The 23,031-nt window shown below is 45.1% G+C and overlaps 1 protein-coding gene and 1 long non-coding RNA gene across 3 annotated transcripts in view; one reads left to right on the top strand and one right to left on the bottom strand.

Annotated features, from left to right (window-relative positions):
• Mroh9 (maestro heat like repeat family member 9) overlaps positions 1 to 12,993 on the top strand; it is a 73,964-nt gene extending 60,971 nt beyond the window's left edge. The window contains exons 14-20 of the mRNA XM_047519995.1: positions 1,231 to 1,368; positions 3,204 to 3,380; positions 4,889 to 5,041; positions 5,138 to 5,254; positions 5,804 to 5,906; positions 11,231 to 11,293; positions 12,683 to 12,993. Of these exons, the coding sequence (XP_047375951.1) occupies positions 1,231 to 1,368; positions 3,204 to 3,380; positions 4,889 to 5,041; positions 5,138 to 5,254; positions 5,804 to 5,906; positions 11,231 to 11,293; positions 12,683 to 12,993 (1,062 nt within the window). The remainder of the gene's footprint in view (positions 1 to 1,230; positions 1,369 to 3,203; positions 3,381 to 4,888; positions 5,042 to 5,137; positions 5,255 to 5,803; positions 5,907 to 11,230; positions 11,294 to 12,682) is intronic.
• Positions 12,994 to 15,591: 2,598 nt separating this feature from the next.
• On the bottom strand, positions 15,592 to 22,788 carry LOC124961954 (uncharacterized). 2 transcript variants are annotated; one of them, XR_007104390.1, is made up of 3 exons: positions 22,535 to 22,788; positions 18,984 to 21,091; positions 15,592 to 16,654 (listed from the first exon to the last, which is right to left on the bottom strand). It is a non-coding gene; the product is annotated as an uncharacterized LOC124961954 (long non-coding RNA). The 2 variants fall into 2 exon arrangements; XR_007104389.1 differs by lacking the exon at positions 15,592 to 16,654 and adding an exon at positions 17,262 to 18,813.
• Positions 22,789 to 23,031: the final 243 nt, after the last annotated feature.

Here is a 23,031-nt window from a genome sequence, read left to right as displayed (position 1 = left end):
AGTGAGACCCTGTCTCTAAATAAAATACAAAATAGGACTGGGATGTGACTCAGTGGTCAAGTGCCCCTGAGTTCAATCCTCAGTACCAAAAAAAAAAAAAACCAAACAAAAAAAACATCTTGCTGGAGGGAAGTGGTGGATACTTTCTGATCTGGTGTTTAATTTGGAGGAAAGTTCTTTGGAAGATTGTTAAAAGAAAGCCTGGAATTTTCTTCCATGAAAATTGTGTTTTTAAAGCTGTTGTGTTTCTAAGAGGTTTTAAAAATGCACTTATTTGACAAGGTGGCTTATGATAATCATGTCTTTTGGGGGAATTGGCTGTAAAAGACTAAAACTCCTCAACTTGGCCTCCAGGTGCCTCCTGCCTCCACCTCACCATCACCTGTCCTCCCTACCCCCTTCCCTATGGTTGCTCTTTTAAAAGGTGTTCAATCACACCCTGCTTCATCAACCTCAGGGCCTTGGTACATGATTACCATTCCTGGAGGTGTCTTCTTCAAACCCCGTGTCCAGCTAATGTCAACTCAGTCTTCACGTCTAAATTTAAATATCGCTCTTCATTCTAAATCACATTTTTATCACACAATCTAAATTGAGTACCTGGTGAATGCTCTTGCAGTATCTGGTAGCTTTCCTTCCTAGTGCTGGTCACCATTCACAACTGTTTTCTTTGGAACAGTGTCTAGTATTCTCCTGCACGGTACTAGTCTCTCAGTTGGTCTGTAAGTTACAGGGTCATGGACTGGAACTGTTTTGCTTACCAGTCCATTTGTAGGCATCACCTGTTGGCATATGTAAACATCCCCTGTCCAAAAAACTCAGGGCTGGGGCTGGGGCTCAGTGGTAGAGTACTTGCCTAGCACGTGTGAGGCACTGGGTTCCTTCCTCAGCTCCACATAAAAACAAATAAATAAAATAAAGGTATTGTGTCCCTCTACAACTAAAAAATATTTTTAAAAACTCAACCATCTGCGTGAGGATTAAATGAGTCATTCAGTTTCCAAAAACGGAGAGAAATCCTGAAAACAAAGGCAAAGTGTCTATGAGTTATTCTGATTGCTGTCCCCTCTTCTGTGAGCACACACGCGTGCAGAGGAATACACATACGTTCTTGGAGTTTGAGTTTGATTTGTATTCCCGTTTGCTGAGAATGCCTCGACGTCATGCCAGGCAGAAATCATGCGAGGTGGCCTGACTCCACTCGTTAACTTATTAACTCTTTCCTTTCAGCTTCTGAATAACTTCTTCAAGGACCCATTCCCGGAAGAATTTTTGGTCCTCTACAAACACTGGATCCAAGATTCCAATCCTATAGTTAGCAAGCTGAGCCTTCAGAAAGTTGCCAACATGGCGCCCGTGGTCAATGACGTACGTGGATGGGGTTTGTGTTTGTCCTAATTGGATATTTTGATGTTGCTCAATATCTTTACAATAAAACATGGATATTTTCCAGTTTCTGTATAGCTAAAACCACACCACACCTGGCATTTTTTTTCAATAAGAATACTGAGTTAAATGAAGAGAATACAAGTCAACTTAGGGGCTTCGTTGCCTTATTTATCAGTGTTCCATAAAATCATTCATTGCCCTCAGAATTTCTCAGCAGTGCCCTTCACGAGCACTCCTCTTACAGTCCAAACCATAAACTCCTCAGCTAATCTCCCTCCAGCACACACCTATTCCCATCTTGGGAGCTCACTCCAGCTTCCCCTTCCACTCCTCACACCTTCCTCTGTCGCCTGCACACGTCCACGTTTCTCTCCTGTTGAAGCCATCAGTTCCAGGTGAACGTCACTGCATATTCTCATCTCTGGCAGCCCCACTCTCCTCAGAGCCAAAAGGGCCATGAACACAGTCTTATGAAAAATTTCATGTCTGGAGCCACCAACAGCACCACCACCTCCAGCCTGTTAGAAACGTAGATCATCTGGCCCCACCCCACACCCTGTGGAATCAGAAATTCTGGGCTGAGGACCTTCAGTCTGCATTTTAAAAGAATCTTCAGTTGATTCTAAGGTTAAGGTTGAGAGTCACTGTCTTACCTGGTTTCCCACTGAATCATACGAATGCCTTTCAGGTCCACAGAATCTAAGCATGCCTCTGGGTTTACTAACTCCACATTCCAAAGGGTCTTGTACTATGCTGAGATTGTAGATGTGGCATAAATCATTGTTGATTTAATAATAAGCCTAATAATAAATACTTGATTACTATTCAGCATAGTCTCTAAAAGCTCAACACCTGTCAGTAGACACCCTTTTGCATTTAGAATGGCATGAGCCATGATCTGTTTGCTGTAAATAAATCATGCAAATGAACGGGTTTATCATCAGTATATATTCTTTTAGGAAGTAGCGAGTTATTTATTGCTTCATCCAGAGGTCTTCCCAATGTTATTAACAACAAAAGGGGCATTCTGTGTCCAGGTTAGCTAGGAGAGTGAGAGAAGTATTGGAGTGATCTGGGTTGAGGTTTCCCTACGGTTGGTGAAGACTCAACTTTCCAGGGGGACAGTGGTCCTTAACTGCATATTTTTCATCCCCTTATAGCTATTATTTTGGCAATAATGTTTATCCATTCCCTCTATTTCCTTCCTTCCTGCCTTTCTTTGTCTTTTTTGCTGTCTCTGTTTCTGTTTTTCTTACCTCCTATTCTCTTTGGCTCTGACCTGCAGTTGATTCCCATGATTTGCCTCAGTGGCTCAGCAGGTCTGGTGTCTAAGCAGGTCACTGCCATTGGTCTTAGAGGTCATGCTGCCAATGGCATGGCGGTCCATGTTTAATGACCAGCTCTCTGGAAACGAGACCAACTTTCCTGTAAAGATTTCCACCGTGGTTAACTCCAGGCTATCAAAAGAATGTTGTCAAACATGAAGTTGGCAGAGGCACAATGATACATTAATATTCCCACATTCAGATAGAATGCACGTAGCCTCAGGAACATAGAAAACAGTCAGTTGTCACAAAAACAATTGGGAATCCATCCGTTTGTAGTATTACCTTTGGTTTTATTTAATGCTAAACTAATACAATTTAACTCTTAATAATGACTTTTAAAAAACAATCGGCTACAAAATCCTTGACGACTTGACGAGTGACTCTTGAGAGCCAGGGCTAGCAGGCCAGAGTAAGGTGGGCACCACCAAATGCTAGCACAAGTCTTCTTCCAGTTCCAAAACCCCGCCATCTTCCTTCTACCTGCAGATAGACAACGTCCACAGCCTACTGATGGCCATCCTGGAAGCCTTCCTTTCCAAGGAAAAGACCGTTGTCATCCGGGCCTTGCTCACCCTCCGGAAACTTCTAGGCAAACTGGACAGGGTGACCTACTCATCACTGTGCACCAAAATCGCTTCCAGTTACTGTCCTCTGATGGATCACGTGAGTTAGATGGAGAGCAGAGTAGACGGGTCGGTTCTGTGAGTCAGCAGAACCCCAGCTGCGGGCCAGGGTGGTGTCCCATTTGCCCAGGTGCAATGGTGGGGGCTATGGCGGCAGCCTTTCCCTCAGAGCCAGCTTTCCTTTCCAGGCCTGAATACCTGTCAGGCCTTTTATGTATTTTTTAACTACACTATGAGAACCTAGAAAAGTTTGTCCACAGGAAAGGAGAATCAAGGAACAGCCTCCATCCGTGGGTGAAAGAATTACAGCTTAGTGGTGTCAATGCTAGAAGATGATATTTTCTTGGTATTATTAGATAATATCGTATTTTTAAAAAATAGTCTCTTACTGTGACTTGAGATTTCTCTCTTCTAGGATCTTCATAATGTCGTCACCTCCTATTTGGCCTAAGTGACCCTTGCCAACTCCGTTGTATGTCCGTATGCAAGGCACTCCCTTTGCTATTCATTGGCGATTCTGCAAAGTCTAACTGCGTGTGCACATGTCCTGGTTAAGTTATCCCTAGTTATACAGATTATTCCAGCTTATACCCTGAGGACAGGATTAAGTACTACACACCTTCCTAAATTTAAGAAACTCACTTCTTACTTGAGAGTTTTTTGAATGCAATCTGAGTGCATTAAAAATGCATTTTTTTATAACTAGTTTCAATATTTCCCCCAGTGAAAGCATAACTAACAAATGAAAATTGTGTACATTATTGTTGTCCAATGTGACGTTTTGATAGATGTATACACCATGAAGTGATTAAAGCCATCTAACCAGTGTAATCCGTCATGTCACAAAACACTTCTTATGGTCAGAACATTTAAAATCTAATTGTTTTGCAATTTTCAAGTATAGAATGCATTATTATTCACCAGAGTCCATGTGCTATACATCAGCACTCCAAAACATATTCATCTAACTGCAACTTCATACCCTCGAATTACCTTGTCCTACATCCCACCACCCCCGGCCTCCAGCTCCCAGAGGCCACTGCTGGATCAGCCTTATGAGTGTGACGCTCCCTGACTGTGTGTAAGGAGAGCGGGCAGTACCTTTCTGTGCTGGGCCTGGCCGATTTCACGTTGCATACTGCACTCCAGGTTCAGTAGTATTTTGGCCAGGACTGGATTTTTTTCTTTATTATGACCAAGAGTTCTCCTGTGTGTGTGTGTGTATGTGTGTGTGTGTGTGTGCGCGCGCACGTGCGTGTGGCCTTTATTCATTTTCCCATTAATGGACATTCAGGTTGATTTTATATTTTGGCTGTTGCTGATAATGAGTAAGTAAATCTTACATTAAAACCAGAAAAAGAGCTGACTATTTAAACCAAATCTTTCCTAAAAGTAAATAACAGTTTCAGACATTTGGATATACACCTGTAAGAATATAGGGTAGACGGACAGGCAGACAGACAGGCAGACAAGTGGCGCCCGATGATCACAGAAAGCAGTGCCGGCCGTGCTCAGCAGGCTCTGTCTCCTGCCCCTCGTGCCTTGCAGAGCAACGGGGGCATCCGCAGCATGGCCATTCGGCACTTCGGGGAGCTGCTGAGGGACATGAATCAGTACACCTGGATGCTGAACCCTCTGGTCCTGAGCGTCTTGGTGCCCCTGATCCTGTTTCTGGAGGATAAGGAGATAAGGGTATCGAAAGTAAGACTATTTCTTTCCTTAATGTTGCTGAAAATCACCAAGTTTTATGCAACCCCCCAAAGAAGAGGTCCTTAGGGGCCTCCTTCTCTCTCACAGGCCTGTAAGTACACACTGCGAATCTGTGCCTCACAGCTGAAGTGGACAACATCCACTTTCCTCAAAGACGAAAACTACAATTTTGAGCTGGTGGTGCTCAATATCTGTAACCATCTCGTGAGTAGCCCTTCCCTTTCTCTACCGTTCAGAGTTGCAGACGCAACTGAAGGGACCCGCGAAGGGATGAGCGGGAGGCAGGGCAGAGGGCCATCTGGAGGGAGGAACGCGAAGAGAGATGACAAGGACGTGAGGCTGCAGCTAGGGCTTCCGACGGCAGAAAGTGAGAACGCTCCACTGCCCCGCCTCAGGGCTGGTCCCTAACCCACCCTCGGGCTAAGGATGGATCCAGAGACAGGAAGACTACCCAGATCCCAGAGGGAAAGTGGGTGACTGCCACACCTCGGGCTGGTCCTCTGCAGACCAGCAGGAGCAGAGGTGGGCACGGGGGCGGCGGTGGCCGAGCTCAGCAAGTGGGGCTCTGGAGTCCCATCACCAAAGCTCAACACCTGGCAAGTCGCCAGAGGGTGCGGCTCGCACACAGAACTCCCCAGGCCTCGCCGGTGCTGAATCAGCGTAAGCAGCCGGTGTTCTTGACTTGAAGCCTCTGAAGGGAGCACAGACGTTATCTCAGAAACTGAGAGATGGTTTTCCCCTTTTTATTCTCAGGTCGCTTCTCACGAGAGCTACATTACAGATTTAATATCTGATACCTTAGGGTTCCTGGGGAGCTCCCGACCATATCTGAGGAGAGGATCAGTTATTTTAGTAGGTAAATAAATTTCTTGTCTTTCAAGGTACAGAATAGGCTAGCAGTGTGAGTCTGCATTAAAAGTCACAAATTCTCTTTGTTTATGATGTCCGGCGCCTGTCACGGTGACATCTGTGATGAACAGAGGTTAATACACGTGGTGAGGACAGAGTTGTCTTTGTCATGCACAGTTAGCGAACATCTGATCAAATTACTGCACAAAACACATTCCACAGGGCAGATTTTAAATCTTAAGACAGAGACATGTCATTGCTCATCATTCCTGTCACTGCTTGAAGTCACCATCCCGAGAATAATTGTAAGCATGCACCAATGCCGTCGCCAACAAAACTGGGACACCTGCAGCCACAGACTCCAACCAATGAGGAAGCGCCTTTCTGAGAAAAGTAGAGGCAGGTGGAGTCCAGCGAGACTCAAGGGAAGACAGCTCAAGTCCCCAATCGTGATAAACTTGAGCAAAGTTCGTTCCCATGAGATTCTCACGGCGAAAATCAAAATTAACACTGGTGACACTGAAGTTCCCGGATGGGTGTGTGTCCCCACGTGATGGTGGGATCCGACCTTGAGCCTTTTTGGCACCAGGTAATGTCAGGGGCAGCGGTGAGGGAGGCAATGCACCAGAACACACGGTCACCCATGCCCCGTGTGGAAAGAACTGTGTCAAACCAGGGACAGTCCCTGCTGGGCTGAGTTCTACCACAAATATCTGAATATATTCCACAAATAAACTGCAGCATATGACAATCACAAGATTCAAAGCTAAGTAATTTTTTAAAAAAGCAAACAGTGTGATCTTTGGATAGAGGTATTTCAAGGGAAAGAAGAGAGGAGAGAAGAAAAATTTTAGCAAACATATCTACAGAGCAGATGAAAACCATGAATTCAAAAAAAAGATCTAACAAACTCACACGCACACAGGAAATAAAGGATGGGACAAGAGGAGCACGTGGAAAATGAGCTTTCAGACCAGAGGGGAAAGTGTGAGGAAAACACAACCATCGCAGAAAGCGAGAATGGCCGTGAACCAGCAACAGAGAAAATATACATTGTTGATGATCCGCGAGTAAGAAATGCTGGCAAAACAGAACAAAGAACAGCGAGGGACAGTTTTAAAAATTAAGGAGTAAGGTCTGGGGGTATAGCTCAGTAGGCAGAGTGCTTGCCTCGCATGCGCAAGGCCCTGGGATCAATCCCCAGCACCACACAGGAAGGAAAAAAAAAAGTTAACGAGTAACGGTAGATATGCTAACAGATGAAAAATAAATGTGCATGAACAATGTCCCTGAAGTGAATAATGACAACCAAGAAAGGACCAAGAGTATAATTTAAGAAATAAAAAGACTTGATTAAATGCACTGAGATGATAAATCATTTTTTAAGAATGGATACAGAATGCAACATGAAGACATTTCCTAATTATTGGACCTTGGAGTTAGAGAATTCTTTGAGCAGTTAAAGGGGGAAGGAAATCTCCTATAAGCTGGAAATAAATCAATAAATAACTTCAGTTAGTTATGGGAGGACAGGAGGGAGGGGAGGAGGGAGGGAGGAGGGAAGAGGAGAGGAGGGGAGGAGGGAGGAGGGAGGGAGGAGGAGAGGAGGGAAGGGGAGGAGGAGAGAAGGGGAAGAGGGAGGGAGGGCTCCTGAAGAGAGGAAGGAAGGAAGATGAAAGAGGAGAGATGGGAAGAGGAAAGAAGGAAGGAAGGACGGACAGAGGGCGGAGGGGACATCAAAAACTGAACTTTGGAATGTGTGCAGTATACCTATGAAGAACACCTGCAGGCATTACTGTAGGACACAAAGAAAGTTAGAATAAAGAGAAAGGTATAAATCATATTTGGGGAAAGTTAAAATCAATACAAAAAGGTATGAATTCTTTCCTAAATCTATCCATGGAACGAGAGGCTAATTAAAACATTGATAGGCTTTGTTTGGCTTTGTTTTTAAACTGCCATGCTGATTCTAAAACTAAGTAGAAGAGTTAGCTTGCAAGAATCACCTTCTAAGCAAAAATCACAAGGAGCGGGGACCAACCCGGTCAGACACCAACACGGCAGTGGTCATTAAAACTGCAGGGACTGCTCAGACAGATGAGCACAACGGAGACCACCCAGAACAGCCCCCAATCATGCAGCATTTTAGAAAGTGAATTGTGGGCGGCTTCTAAGTGATGTGCGGACACCTGGTGAGCCACTAGGAATTTTAAAATTTATTTCTTTTTAGTGTTTTACATTAAATAAGTTCCATATGATCAAAGAGTCAAATGCTTAAAGTCAACTCAAAATTATAAATAAAACAAGATAAAAACAATCCAGAAAATCTGCCTTATAATCATGGAGAAGGAAAAGCTTTCTAAGTAAAAGTCTAAGCCTACTAGCCGTAATGGAAGATTGTTAACTACATATAAAAATAAAACATTTTTTGGTGAGGTAAAGTTAACAGAGTTAAAAGCCAAATTGAGGCAAAATATTTATACTTATCACAGACAAAGGGTGAATTCCCATTATCAAAGGAATCCTTACAAATCATAAGACAACCAACTCAGTAGAAAAATGGGCAAAGAATATGAAAAACACATGTATTGGCACTTAAATATAACATTTCACAACTTTGCACAAACAGTAAAGCAAATTGAATGATGAAATGTTTTTGTCCATGACGTTGAGGAAAATCAAAAGTTTTATACTAGCTGAATAGTCTGGTGATACTTGTAATTGCAGCTACTAGGGAGGCTGAGGCAGGAGGATCACAAGTTGGAGGCCAGGCCAAGTTCAGCAACTTAGTGAGATCCTGTCTCAAAATAAAAAATAAAAAGAATGGGAGATATGACTCAGTGGTAGAGTGCCCTGGGTTCAATTCCCAGTACTGGAGGGGAAAAAAGACAACAACTTTGTACTATACATTTTGGTCAGGTGGCAGGAAAAGAGCAATCACTTACACTAATGACACTGTAAATTGCTACTTCCTCTAAGAAGGGCTATTTGAAATGCAGAAAATATACATCTTCCTAAAATAGCTTATATTTATTAACCAAAATTAACTAGTCTTATAGAAATGTTTTTAATCCGAAGAAAAAACTATAGAAGTGGAATCCAGGATGTGTAGTTATTGAAGATATTAGATATAAAATTTAAAATAAATGACTAATATATTTGAATGATTAAATTAAAATAAATACAGAACTCAATGGATGACATTAGCAGCAGATTAGAAGGAAACCTAAAAGAGAATGAGAGAATTAAGTATGTCACAACAAAATATTCAGCCTCAAGATCAAAACTTTGAGAAATAATAGAAAATGTGGAAAGAGCATAAGATAATACGAAGCATGGAGGAAAGTTTTGATGTGTGTGTTACAGAAAAAGAAAAGAGAAAATGCGGCAGAAGAACCATTTGAACAGATAATGGCCGTGAATTATCCACAACTGAAATAAGGCAACGGCAAGACATAAAATGCCTAAGTTTGAATCAAAGAAAATAAAACTTCCAAAATTTCCACAAAATATGTCTATATGTTTAGAACATTGGAGAGAATTCTTAAAAACTACTCAAATTAAACCAATTTAGCAAAGTTTCTAGATACAACATCAGTTGACAAAGATCAATTGGATATTTGTACACAAACAATAAGCAACTGGAAAATTAAAGTTTTGAATTCTCAGATACAATAACACCAAAAATAACAAATATATTAAAACTAAGAAAAGATGTGCAACACTGATACACAGGAAAATAGAAAACCATGAGAAATGTTTTAAAAGACTCAGATGAAGGGATGGCTCATGATCATGGATTGAAAGATGAGATACTGTAACCATTTCCCCAAGCCGTCAACACAATCCGGGACAAATCCTTACCTGGGATTTAGGAGGCCTATGTGAAGCTGGGTGAGTTGGTCTAAGCTTTGTATGAAAATCGAAAGGGTTGTGAGCAGCCACCATAACCTGAGACCAGCCAAAGTTGAAGGACTTGTTCTCCTGGACATCAAGGCACTCCATAGACTTGAAGGCAGTAAGATGGTGGCCAGCGTTGCCATGCTTTGGGTGGGAGTGGAAGTTGATACAATCACTTTGGAAAACTATTTAGTAGTAACTATTAAAATTGAACATAAGTATCTCCATTACCCAGTAAATCCACTGCTAGTTATATACCAAGCAGCAATTCAAATTCATGCACAAGAATGTCCATAACATCATTACTCATTGTAGCCCCAAACTGAAAATAACACAAATGTCCATCATCGGCAGAATAAAAAAAAAATAATGCCTGCATTCATAAGATAGAATATCATAGCTATGCACAGTGGCACATGCCCGTTAACTCCAGCAACTTGGGAGGCTGAGGCAGGAGGATCACAAATTGGAGGGCAGTCTCAGCAACTTAGCAAGATCCTGCCTCAAAATAAAGGACTGGGGATGTAGTTCAGTGGTAAAGTGCCCTAGGTTCAATCCCCAGAGCTACTAAAAATATATATAAATTAAAAAGGTAGAATATCACATAGCAGGGTAACTTTTTGTTGAAAACCTGACAGTAAATATTTTAGGTTTCGGGTGCCACAGGATCTTTGCTGGAGGTACTTAACTCTGCTGAAGGTGAATGCAGATGTAGATGATGTGTGAACATGAACCAAGGTGCATGACTGGGTTTCAAGGAAACTTCGATCTGCCACATGTCAATGGAATGGATGAACCATTGCTGCATCCAAGACCAGGGTGAATCCCCCAACCTACAGCTGAGCAGAAGGCGGCAGACCTGAAAGAGCAGTTCTGAAAGGCGGAGGAAGAAACCGCAAGGGGCTTGAGGCGCGTTTCGGGGACACTGGTGTCTTGGACGTAGCTAAGAGGGTTGGTTCTGTTGTCGTCGTTCATTAACCCCTGGTGTCCCAGCATTCCACGTATGGAGCCTAAAAACCTGAAACTGAGCAACAAAGATCCCACTCATGGTAACTGTGAAATAAATGTCTGTTTTTCAAGCTCTGTTCTTTTGAAAAAAGTCATAGGTGAATGATTTGTGATAATAGTCATTCATATTATTCATGGTAATAGATCATATAAGAACCTCTAGATTATGATTTCCAACCTATTTGAACACACCTGTCAATTTCATTAAAATAGTTGCACAATTGTTGGGACTTAATGGGTCATCACACACGTGTTTCAATAAATAGTTTTATTAAATAGTAACTATTTGAAGCACTAAAAGATGACTGGAAGATCATCTATAGATACTTTGCTCTAAAGAAAGCCAAGCATGTAGCCAGATAGTATCAGAGAATGTGTTTTCATAATGTGTTTGGGGGTAACTTTAATTTCACTCTGTCCTAGGGTACTTGGCAAAACTGGGTGCCTATTTGCTACTCAGAGATGAAATTGAAGTCATGATTGAGGGTACGTACTAAGGTCATAATGACATATTTACACATAGGTGCAAATAAATTCCTCACCTGCGACTCTGGTCACATGAGTTCTCCATGAGGGTGCCCAGATGGAAGGAGGGCACAGTGGCAGGGCCAGCTGAGGAGTCAGTGAAAGGACTGGGTTATATGGTGTCTCCTGGCTCTCTCTATTCTCTGTCTCCTCCTCTCTCTCTCTCTTTCCCTGCAACCTGACCACCCCCCGGGGCCCTCGGGAGTGACAGTGCATGGATTCCTTCACTCACTCAACCCGCAAGGCTCTCCAGCCTCTCCTGGGTGACAGCACTTTTCTAGCTTCTGGGGCCTCAGCAGCAAACAAAAGGCAAAATCTCCTCCCTCCCCTGGCAGAATTCCCAGTATAGGTGACAGTAACGTGCATCCCACTTGCAGAGGAGGGAACAGAAGAGGGTCATGTGGCTCTATCAGAATGGTTGGGCTTGGGCCTCTTTCTCCCTCAGCCTTATTGCCTCATTAGGGTCAGAATTCTTGACAAGCAAGTGAGGCAGAAGGTGGGGAGCTGCCTTCATCCCTTCCTTTGAAAATAAAAAAAGCAGACTTATTTTTCAGAGCAGTTTTAGGGTCACAGCAAAGTTGAGCCCAAGTACAGAGACGCCAGCGCCCACCCTCCCTGCCGGCCTGCCCCAGTGGTGCCACGTCCCTGGCTCACAGGGCACTCTCGGGCCTGCTGAGCACCAGCCTGCATCCCGCCTGGTCTTTCCTACGACCTCTTTCCCCTTCCTCTCCCCCTCCTCCTGCTCCTTCTGCCCTTTCTTTCTTTCTAAAGGTCCCTCCTTATTCTACTTCTTTTCTTAAGAAATGAAACCACCGCTTCCCACGGGCTGCCGTCCGCACAGCATCCCAGCAGCCTTTGGTCTCTGTGTTCGCCCACATCTTTCAAGGCGTACGTGCCATGTCCTTGTTGGTGTTTAGAACTCTTGTGACTGTCCATGACTTTTTGCGAAGCTCTCCCCATGCCGAGGAGTACGTGCCTACCTCATCTTATTAAAATGTGTGCACTAGTTCATTTTTGGATGACCTTAACTTTTAACCCGAATCATGTGGATGGATCCCAAATATTTTCCATTATGATGATCAATATAATGTGTGTGTTCATAAGTTTCATACTGTATGTTGATGCTATGAGAACCTAATAGAAACCCAGTCAACACTTAGTGGAGATTTCCATTTCTCTTTCCATGGGATGCTATTTGTCAAAGTGAAAAAGAAATGGGTGAGGCAGGGTGAGAAGAGGGAGTGGGCAGGAGGGAGGTGGTGGGGTTAGAGGCGGTGGGTTGCTCAGGGCTAGAGCTTCCTGGCCTCTGAGAGAGAGCTGCCTCAAACTGAGTGCCCTTTGCCATTCTAGTGATTGAAAAAACCATCCGGGATGAAGACCCAATAACTCAGGAGTTAGCAGAAATCACCTATGGTATTTTTAAGGAAATAGCCCACAAGATGACCTCCTCAACTATTAAACAAATCTTCCGAAGATGGTTTAAGTTCTTCTACACCAAAAGACTGAAGCCTCTTTATAACTGGCCCAAGCCCCAAGACTCTGCCCCTGCAGAGCTCACGAAGGGCAATAAGGAAGGCCTCGTGGAAGAGGAGGAAGAGGAGATTTTGACCAAGAGCTACAAGTCTGAGGAAGACTTGGAGCAGGACGTAGAGGACAAATGAGTTTCTCCTTTCCCTCTGAATTACCCGAGCCTATGCATAGACGCCCTTCTGGAGGATGCTGGAAGCTTTCACTGCCCCTTCTTAATTCCCTATATATGAAATCTGCAAAATCTGGTGCCTTTCTAGGTTGATGGTGATCAACCCACTGAATCAACTGAAAATACACAGTCACCCCTCTGTGCTGATGGGCACTGGTTCCAGTAGCCTCACACATGTCCGGCTCTGCAGTGCTCAGTCCCTTACACCAAATGGCATGACACCTGCGTGTAATCGACACACATCCTCCCCTGTTTTAAATAATCTCTGGATTACATATAACACTTAATGAAATGTAAAAACTATATAAATAGGTGTCGTGTGCTATTGTTTAGGACACAGTGACCAGATGAAAAGGTTCGGACGTGTCCAGTACCGACGCGATCCTTCTCTGATCCTTCGGATGGTAGTGGCTTGTACCCATGGGTGTGGCACTGCGAAGACGGAGGGCCAGCTGTTTAGGTGAAGTGTTTGATGAAAGGCTGTTGGAACTTGATTCCATCACTCAGCACCTTCCGAAGGCCACAGCCTGTACTGGGCAGCGGGGACACGGGATGATGTGAATGAGGCTCTCGGGGCAGGTGACGCACAGTGTGGTCCTCTGGGTCTTGCTGGGAGGAAGGCTGCCTGGGCACACTTCAGAGACAAGCAGATGGCCTGGACGGGGGAGGGGACAGGAGGAGGGAGTGTGCTCTAGGTGGACACCGAGGCACCTGTCAGTCAGCGGTGGGCAGGAGAAGGGCGGGACCTGAAGGAAGATGGCAGAGACCTGAAGCCTGGAGGGCTTCGACTTTCTGAAATGAAGCTTGACAGTGGATCTCAGCGACGGTTCCCTGCTGCCCTCAGGACCCAGGCCCACAGGGTCCTGGCCGAGGAGCACTACAGTGACCTTGCCTGGCGTGAGTCCCAGGCCATCTTCCCCTCTTCCCCTTCCCCTCCCTCCTCCCCAAGGGCCCTGGAGCAGATGCCACTCTGGCCACAGCAGACACCCGCACTTAGACTTGCACCCACTCCCCTGTGACTGGGTGTGGCGTCTTGTGATGTGCAGACTTGGAGCTCACGTGTGTCGGCGTTTCTCTGCTGGGTCACCTCTCCGTGGTGGGTCAGCAGCCACCCCGCTTCCCTGAACTTCCTCCAGCACCTGACTCCTGGGCCAGGAGGGCTGGGGTCTGTTGACAAAGGACCCCAGCTCCTCCTGCAGAACACGCACATGATCGACATCAGTGTTGGAGGCAGAAAGAGAAGGACACACTTGGGCTTGCAGGGTCCACCTTGACCTTGCCTCCCCCTTCACTCGCACCTCCCATCCCACCACCCGCCCTGCAGATTTCAAGCTCCAGCTCAGATGCATAGGCAGCAGCCAGCCCAGATGACTCCCCTGCGCCACCACTGCTAAGTCAGATCCTCCGCCCGCTTCTCTAGTCAACCTGACAGGTGGCACTGGGTGCCCTTCCACACCTCCTCAGGCCCTGCCGGGTGCTGCTCCTGTTTTGCTGAACATCCCGGGTTATATGACGCACTGCATTTACCAGACTCATAAAGTAATCTATGTCCCTTCTGCTCTGTACAATTGGGGTTTCTGGCAAGTAGCGGTCATCTCCTACACTTGGTTGTGTGTTCTAGGACTCACATGGCTGGCCCCAGATGTATGCTCAGCCCATACCTGCCAGATTAGGGAGATGCCAACAGAACACCTTCCCCTCCTGCTTCAACAAAAACATTAGCACATTTATAAGTGCTAAAGAAGTGAAGGAAAATGAATTACTTTAATTTTTCCCCTAACCCATAATATGATATATCACCCAGAAGTTCCAGAATTCACCTTTCAAGATTAGGGCAACCTTCAATAAAATAGCAGGATACCTAGAGAGGTAGGGTCAATAGTAATCTCCCCAAGAACATCCCATTCCTAATCCCCAAGAACATCCCATTCCTAATCCCTGAATCTTTGAAAATGTTGCTTAACATGGTAAAAGAACATTTACAGAGATGATCACGAATTGTGAGAAGGGCAGATTCTAGTCGATTATTCAAGTGGTCCCAAGGTAATCACAAGGGTCTTTATTAGAGAAAGATGGGAGGTCCATGTGAAAGAAAGTTTTGAAGATGCTACTCTGCTGGCTTTGAAGACTGAAATAGTGGTCATGAGCCAACAGATGCAACTCTGGACTCTGAGCAAAGTGAGGGAGTGTGTTCTGCCTTTGAGTCTCAGAGTGAGCAAGGTCTTAGAGATGCTTCGCTCCAGCATGCTCCTGGGGCGGGGGCACCTATAATCTGGCCCACCATGCATCAGCCCTATGTCCCCAGCTCCTGAATGTCAGCTTATGTGAGAAAAATGACGTTGCTGTCTACACTACTGGATTTCATTTCTACCTTTCAGCCCAATGTAGATCCTGAGACAGTATTGGTTTTCTGTTCTCATAGCCAGGTCCCTATCACAATGCCATATTCACTGACTCAGTCTTGAGATCCGCCCTCTCAAGTATCACAAATAAAACAGAAACAAGCTGCCAACTAAAACCGTAAGATGGCATTGACAATAATGTGTATCCCCATTTCAGAGATGTTAAAATGTGCTTCATTTTAATGCACCAGAATTAGAGTTGGGCATTTGCTTAAAAATAAAATACATGCAGATGGTGGTAGACACATAGAAAATCTTGGAAATGTCCACAAGTCATGAATGGTGATGAACCCTGTGGCCTGGGATATAAGGTGAAAGAGCAGATTTTTACTCTTCAATGACATGCACGTACTGCTTCCAGAGTAGTCCAACCCAGGACAGAGCCGCAGTGGAAGTGACCACTTGACCGTGTCCACCAGGGCGACCTCAAGTGCTGGAGCAGTGACTGTCATTTAGTGAGCACTCACATACATGGTGATCCAATGGATGATTTTTAGTTTCTCTCATTGAAGAGGAAGCTGAAACATCATTTGCCTCTCATTCATCGACAAGTTCTCTTGTGGTAAGGACTGCATGGTATCTGCCATCAAATCCCCAATGCTTTGCACCCTTGTTGGCCCATATTAGGAACCAGATAAATATTTTGGAAATTTTAAAACCATGTTATGCAGAGAAACAGAGGCTAAAGGGGTTAAGTATGAAGTGATGATCTGGAGCAGGGTGGTGACTTAATTAGACAGTCAGGAAAAATTGGTTCCATGGCAATCTGCTGGAGGCTGAGGAGGGCCCGTGTAGTCAGAAGGGCCACCAAGCTGCACTGTGGTTTTGCAGTTGAGATTAAGACAGGGCATCAGTGGGGACTGTGACTGGGAGCCAGAGCTGGGTCTGCACCTCCGTAACACTTAGAATACTTCAAAATACAGTAGCATATCTATCACAAGGGTCAGTGTCCCACTTGGTCCTCCAGCCCCAGTAAGGTGCCTCTGATCCAAGAACTGAGGCCCAAGAAGTCAAACCAACCACCTCAGGCCACCTTAGACCACCCAGATGCCATTCAGAGAGTTGCCATAGAATCCTGACACTCCGAGTCCACCAGACTGCTGACTCCTCTTCGGTGGGTGCTCCCGCTGCATCTCTCCCTGACCACTTGCCATGACGTGGAGAGAAAGTAATCTAGTTGAACTCTGACTTCATAGCTTGAAAGGAGACTCTTCAGAGGTCCTTAATCAAAGAATATGAGAACTGCACTTATACAATATTCATATGTGGTTGGAATTAGATCACCACTCAGGCATGTATTATGAGACCTGGAGACTGCACTATTCCCAAGTGTCAGCAAATTTAATCCTGACACTTTGGGATCCCATTTTTTTAACTACATGATTTCTTCCTTTGAGTCTCCCTTTACCACCTACAAATAGGAAAAACGTCTCAAGGTAAAATTTTCCTTTGCAAACTATCAAATACAGAGGAAGACATTTCATTAAGAGGTTATAATCATAACCAAAAATACTAAAAACTGATTTTTTTAAGTAGAGGAGAGTGAATAAATGATGCAGAACCCCAATAGTAGGAGTTGTCTGGGCTGATGTCGTCTAAGATGAACACAAGGTTCATTGTAATAAACAAGCCAGGCAGAGGAATTTCACAATGTGCACCAAGAAGATACAACAGACATAAATCAGCAGGGGCTGATTTAAAAAGTGGTAATTGCATAAGTCATTACATAACATCTTGAAATTTGGGAGTGTTTTGGTTTATTCCTCACTCATAAAATGTCCATTAATTTACAGATGCATTTACAAAAAAAAAAAAATTCATGAAATAACTCCAATAATGAAACATTATCTAACTACTTCAGAAAATTCTAAAATAAACAATTCATGTACTTAGAGAAACTCAAGGAATTTCAAACATGGGTTAAAGCTTTACTAAATAAGACATTTATAACAATACTGTTCTGTCAAAGCATTAATTTTGACTTGTAAAGGTTCTTTGCCATATCTATCTTTGTTCTGCCCTGACTATAAAGTGGCAGACACCTGTCTGGCTCTGTGGCTCCCACGAACTTCCTGCTCCTTCCCCAGAGTACTTGTGTATCCCAGCTGAGTGTGGCAGTCAACTTTCATTGCACTAAGAACTTTATACCTTTTATTTAATTCACATAGCAATCTTCCCAAAGCAAACAATTTTTAAATTCGCTTTTTATAGATAACAAAATCAAATTGCATAGTAACTTTCCATGAGGAGCAACAAGGTTCCAGCCCAGACTCTCCGACTGAAACCCGCTGGCTCTCGATTCCTCAGGTCTGCAGCTTCCTCACTTTGTAAGGTCATCACACTGATCAGAGAACCTTCCATCCTGTGAAGACCTCGGCTATCAAAAATCTTTACATCAGTTATCTCGACGATAGTCCTACTTGTAGGAAAAATATATTCCTACTGGGAATGGAAAAAATTATATGTTTGTGGCCTTGCTTAATGGAGAGCAGGCCCCAGACAGAGCTGGTCTCAGGCGGGGAAGGAGTGGCCCTGGGCATCAATAGAACACCCAGGTTCTCTTCCAAAACAAGTCCTGGAACACTCCCTGAAATTCTTTCATTTGTTAATGAGTTAATATTTACCAAGTACTCTCTGCCAGGGCAGTTTCTCCCCCTCTCTCTCTCCCTCTCTCTCTTTCTCCCTCTCTCCTTCCTGGCTGCCAGGAGCTCAGTACCTTTCTTTCTTCTACCACACTCTTCCTCTATGATGTCCTGCCTCATGCCAGGCGTAGAGCAATGGAGCCAATCAACCATGGATTAAAATCTTTGAAACCATCACCAAAATAAATCTTTCCTTCTCCAAGTCATTTTTCTCTTGAATTTTGTCACAGCAGTGAAGAGCTAACACAGGAATTTAGGAGAGGAGTAACCAAAACACAGCTTAAGTCCTTTCTCCTCCAGAGGAGACAGGCCCACTTGCCCTGGATGAGGAGATACAATGCTCTTCTTTCAAATCTATTGCTTGTGCCCAGACCTCACAGTTCAATTCTTTTGTTTTCTGTCTTACATTCTGTCATACTGTCCCTAAGGGCATCAAGACACTGCTATTGAAGGAAGATCATCAAGTTATAGGAAATAGTGACTGACAACAAATTTAGTTCATTTATCAAAATATCATCCCACTATATAGTTATTGTTATTTACATTTACCTATTGGATTTGTTGATAGAAGGAGGCTTTATGAAGTAGTGATTAAGACCTTAGATTCTGGAACCAGATGACTTGGGTTCAAATTCTAGCAATACCTGCAATCCCAGTGGCTCAGGAGGCTGAGGCAGGAGGATCACCAGTTCAAAATCAGCCTCAGCAATGGTTGGGCACTGCAGTGAGACTCTGTCTCTAAATAAAATACAAAATAGGGCTGGATGTGGCTCAGTGGTTGAGTACCCAGTAACAAAAAATAAAATAAAATAAAAAATAAAAAGAGATTCGAGTAGTTCTGGAGTTTCTGTTCAATGCAAGCCAAACCTAGGACCTATTAGTACAATTAAAACCTCAAAGGACCTCACCTGGCTCTGCTCTTCCTCAGACCCTGGGGAGATCCAATGCCAGCTGCCCAGAGCATCAGGGGCAAAGATGACGTGTTCAGGAAGGTTCCCATCTCATGATACCATCAAGTGTCTCCACAGACATTGTTTAATTGAAGGGGTTTCAGAAGTGAATAAAACCACGAGGAAGCCTTACCCTAGTGGGAGGCAAAGGAGGAGACAGAAAAGTCAATAAGTAAAAGACGGATAGCGCCACTGAAGGAAGCTGCCATGGGAAGACAGTGATGGGGGAGAGGAATCGGCAGGAGCCAGGAGCTCCAGCAGCCTCCTTCACCCCCAGGTCCCCAGGCTGTGAGCCCAGAAAAGGACATGGTGCTGCTGGGGCATCACAGAAAGCCTGGTCCCCTTCTCCCATCGAGGAAATTCCCAACTCCACAGGAAGCCCTGACTAAGATCCTGGGAGCTGGGTCTCAGGCCACAGTATGTCGCTTGGGGAAAAACTTGAGTCTCTGCTTTGATAAAAGCAAGGGTACTGGGGTCAGGGGACTTCCGCTGCAGGCTCCTCATACACAGGTTCATATGTGCTCAGCTTGTTCACCCTGGGGGTCCAGATAGACAGCACATCGCTGCAGGGGTGGGGGCACTCGACCATGCGCCCTTCCAGAGTCACCTGCTAGCCCAGAGCGGCACGTGGTACTCCCGACAGTGTGTCCCTGGGCACTCCCTGCCAGCTCATATAATGTAATTGCCATATCAAACTAGAAAGTCGGAGATGGTACTTTGGAGGGCAGATCAACCAGGGCCTGTGTCAGAGACTGCTATTTCCTAATAGGCCTATATTCATGCACCTTGGCCTCCAGAGATTTTATTTCACGGTTTGAAACAAAAAAGCATTTTCATACTTATCTCACGTGACAGTTTTTCTTACAAGATATTTACAGAGTAAATGGCAAAGTGCTAGGCACCCAAGATGCTCCCATGAACATACGATGTGTTCCCTTCCCTCGGAGAGTGTAGGTGGTGATTAGGAGGACAAGACCCATCTCGGACCGCAGCATTGCTGCGAGCTGGAGTCCCGATCCAACGCGAGACAACAAACGAGGCAGCGTCTGAGCAGGTGGGCGGGCCAGGGAGAGACCCCCAGAACTGCTTCCTGCGGTGCGGGTGGGTCTCGGAGTGGACGGTGTTGCCAGCCGGAGCGGGCTGGCTGACCGCATGAGGACTCAGAGCTGCTTCCCGGAGCTCGTCCACCGGAGACCCCGGAATCCTGTCCTAACAGGCAACTGTCATGTGACTTGGGAATGTGCTGCTGTAACAGGCCACAGACGGCTCTGGAGAGCCTGCGCGCACGCGGGGTCCGCGTCCAGGGGCAGCCTGTGGCCTGCACCATCCAGGGCGGCACCTCGGGCGTGCGCGGCTCTCCAGATGGCAGCTCGGCAATCCCCTGGCCTCGGGCAGGCTGATGCTCTTTTCTTGCGGGGGTGGGAAGGGTGAGGCGCTTCGGGGCAGGGGACTTGTGCCTGGGCTTGGTCCCCCACTTGGTGGAGCAGGCTCGGGTCGCGCCGGCTGGGGTCCCTTGTGCTGCGGCTGGTCACGTGCTCAGGTCGTCCCGCGTTGAGGAACCTGCTTCCAGCGAACGCACACACCGCCTCAGGGACTGGTACGCGATCTTTTGGGGAGACCAGAATAGAAAGTCGCCAAACGAAGAGAAAACAGTTCTACACTTTTTCTCCGAGGCTGATCGTAATCCCTGGTTGAGACATCACGATAACTGATGATCTCCAGAGGGGAACGAAGGGCGAGGAGCAGCAGCGTTGGCCTGCCAAAGCCTGGCAAGTGCGCCTGGCCTCGGGGACCTGCTAGGAGGAGCCCCTCCTGCCGTGCTGGGCTTCTGATTCTGAAACGGGGACATTCAGCAGGTGACCAGGTGAGAACCTGTTCCTGAAGAGGGCATCGTGCTGGGCCTGAGGAAAATCCAAGTGAAAACAGTGGACACGACCCCTACGCTCTGCCAGAACCGATCCATTTTTAGAAAGAAAAGCTTACACAATGATGATAACCAAGGCCTTGGTGAGCTGCGCAAGGTTCAGATGTCAAAGTAAACAGGGACTCAGGGGTCTTCATAATTCCTGGGAATGAAAGAAAAATTCATTTTGCTGTAAGATGCAGATCATATCAAAGCCTCAACTCTTATCACTCCATAAAATGTTGAGTTGTGTAGGAAAACAGGGTTATTTTTTGTTCTCGGATGAAAAGGTCGAAGAACTCTTGAATCTCTTCCAGCACCTTCAGAAGTCAAGCCAACAAAGCTAGCTGACAAATACACTAGGTCTCATGTAAACAAATACATTCAAAGATTACATTCCTCAAATCTTGATTGATCTCTAGATGATCCACAATAATAGTCACTGTAACATTTTCAAAAACTTCAAACTTTTTAAAACAATTTCAAAGAGTTTTATTTTTTGATGATAACTTCTAAGTGACTTCTTGTGTTACAGAGGGGCCAATCAATGACTGGTCTCCTTTGATGATATCCTGGGGCAGGGAGGGATAGTGAAATGGGAGTACTATTTCAAAATTTAAGGAGGGGATCCTAAAGTCTAAGTACTGTATGTCACTGTATGTCAGATGCATAGGAGTATAACCGGAAAGTAGCAACAGTATAAGTTACAGATCACTTAAGCTTAAAACTGTTACCAGGCACACTGTGGGCACTGGCTTACTAGATTAATGAACAAAGTATGTGTGTGTGTGTGTGTGTGTGTGTGTGTAAAACAGTGAAATTAACTATTCCACATGTCTTCTTTGCTAAGCTCTGCACTCTGTGCCTTACAAATCTTTCTGCCCTCAGCACCCTACTCAGTGCCTGCCACATAGTAGGTGTTGGGAAAATATTTGATGAACTTGTCAGCTACAATTTGAATAAATCAATTAACCTCCTCCACATTATTTGATCTAAAAATAAAATAAGTGGGCTGACCTGTAAGTGGTTCTCAGAGTCAGAAGTGCCTCCCCACAGGAGCATCTGGAAACGTTTAAGGACAGTTTTTCAGGGCAGGTTAACCTCCCTGAAATCCTAAGGGTATTCCCGCACAACAGAAAATCGCCCTGGCCAAAAGGTCTAGTGAGGCCAATTGGAATGTTAATCCTTGGTCTTGTGGAGTTCTAAAATTAAGTGTTTGTAAGTGGAAAGTAAATTTTGAGAATTATTATTCTACAATGCAGACATGAGTAATAATCACTGGAAGGGTCCCGGTTTTGCTCCCTCCTTTGCCCCAGGTGTGTCTCAGGGGATGTTGGATCTGAGAGCCATGGCTGTCCGTAGACTGTAGGGAGGAAGAGGCCCGCTTCTCTGGAGGGAAGGCCAGATGACTGGCTCTGCTCCCCACAAGTCCAAAACCAGCCCTGTAAAGAGTATTTGGACCTTGTGCACTAATCAGGTCATGCAATCCAGAGAGTAGAATTAGGCCCTAAACTCTATCCTGTCACTCTTCCCCACACCCACCAAAAATATCAAAGCAACCAAGACAAGGAGTCTCTCTCTAATGAGTTATAAGTGATTTTCTTACTCTGTGAGGTTCCTGCTCTGGAAGGCTCTGGTAATTGCTGTCTTTCCTGGTGACTCCAGGTTTTTGGAATTTCAGCAACTCTCCTGGAAGGGAACTCAGAGTCCTAAGTTCCCTTAATGAAGGCCCATTTGGTTTCCCTGCTCCTGGGATCACATTAGCAGCATGAGGAGCAGAGACTGGCCCTTGTGAGGGACACCACAGGCAGACCCACACGATGCCCTTGCTGGATCTGATTTTGTGTCAGTATTTTCCAACATGCATCCAAAGGTCAGGAACCACAGATGCACAACCAAGCTTTGTATTAGACTCCTGTTCAAATTTACACTGGCTTGTTATCTCTTTTATTATCTAAGTTCTAGAACATTTTATTTTTTTTCCCCAGTGGGTGACAAATTTTGTAGTCCTCCCCGTCCTTTTGTTGGTTTGCTCAGTCTTTGAGTTTTCATCTACTCACACATGAGCCTCCCCACCAAGGAAAAGCACTAACGATGAGGTGT

This window comes from Sciurus carolinensis, chromosome 12 (assembly GCF_902686445.1).
Source record: "Sciurus carolinensis chromosome 12, mSciCar1.2, whole genome shotgun sequence".
Taxonomy (NCBI): Eukaryota; Metazoa; Chordata; class Mammalia; order Rodentia; family Sciuridae; genus Sciurus; species Sciurus carolinensis.
Note: the sequence above shows the minus strand (reverse complement) of the source record. Positions and strands in the feature narration are given on the sequence as shown.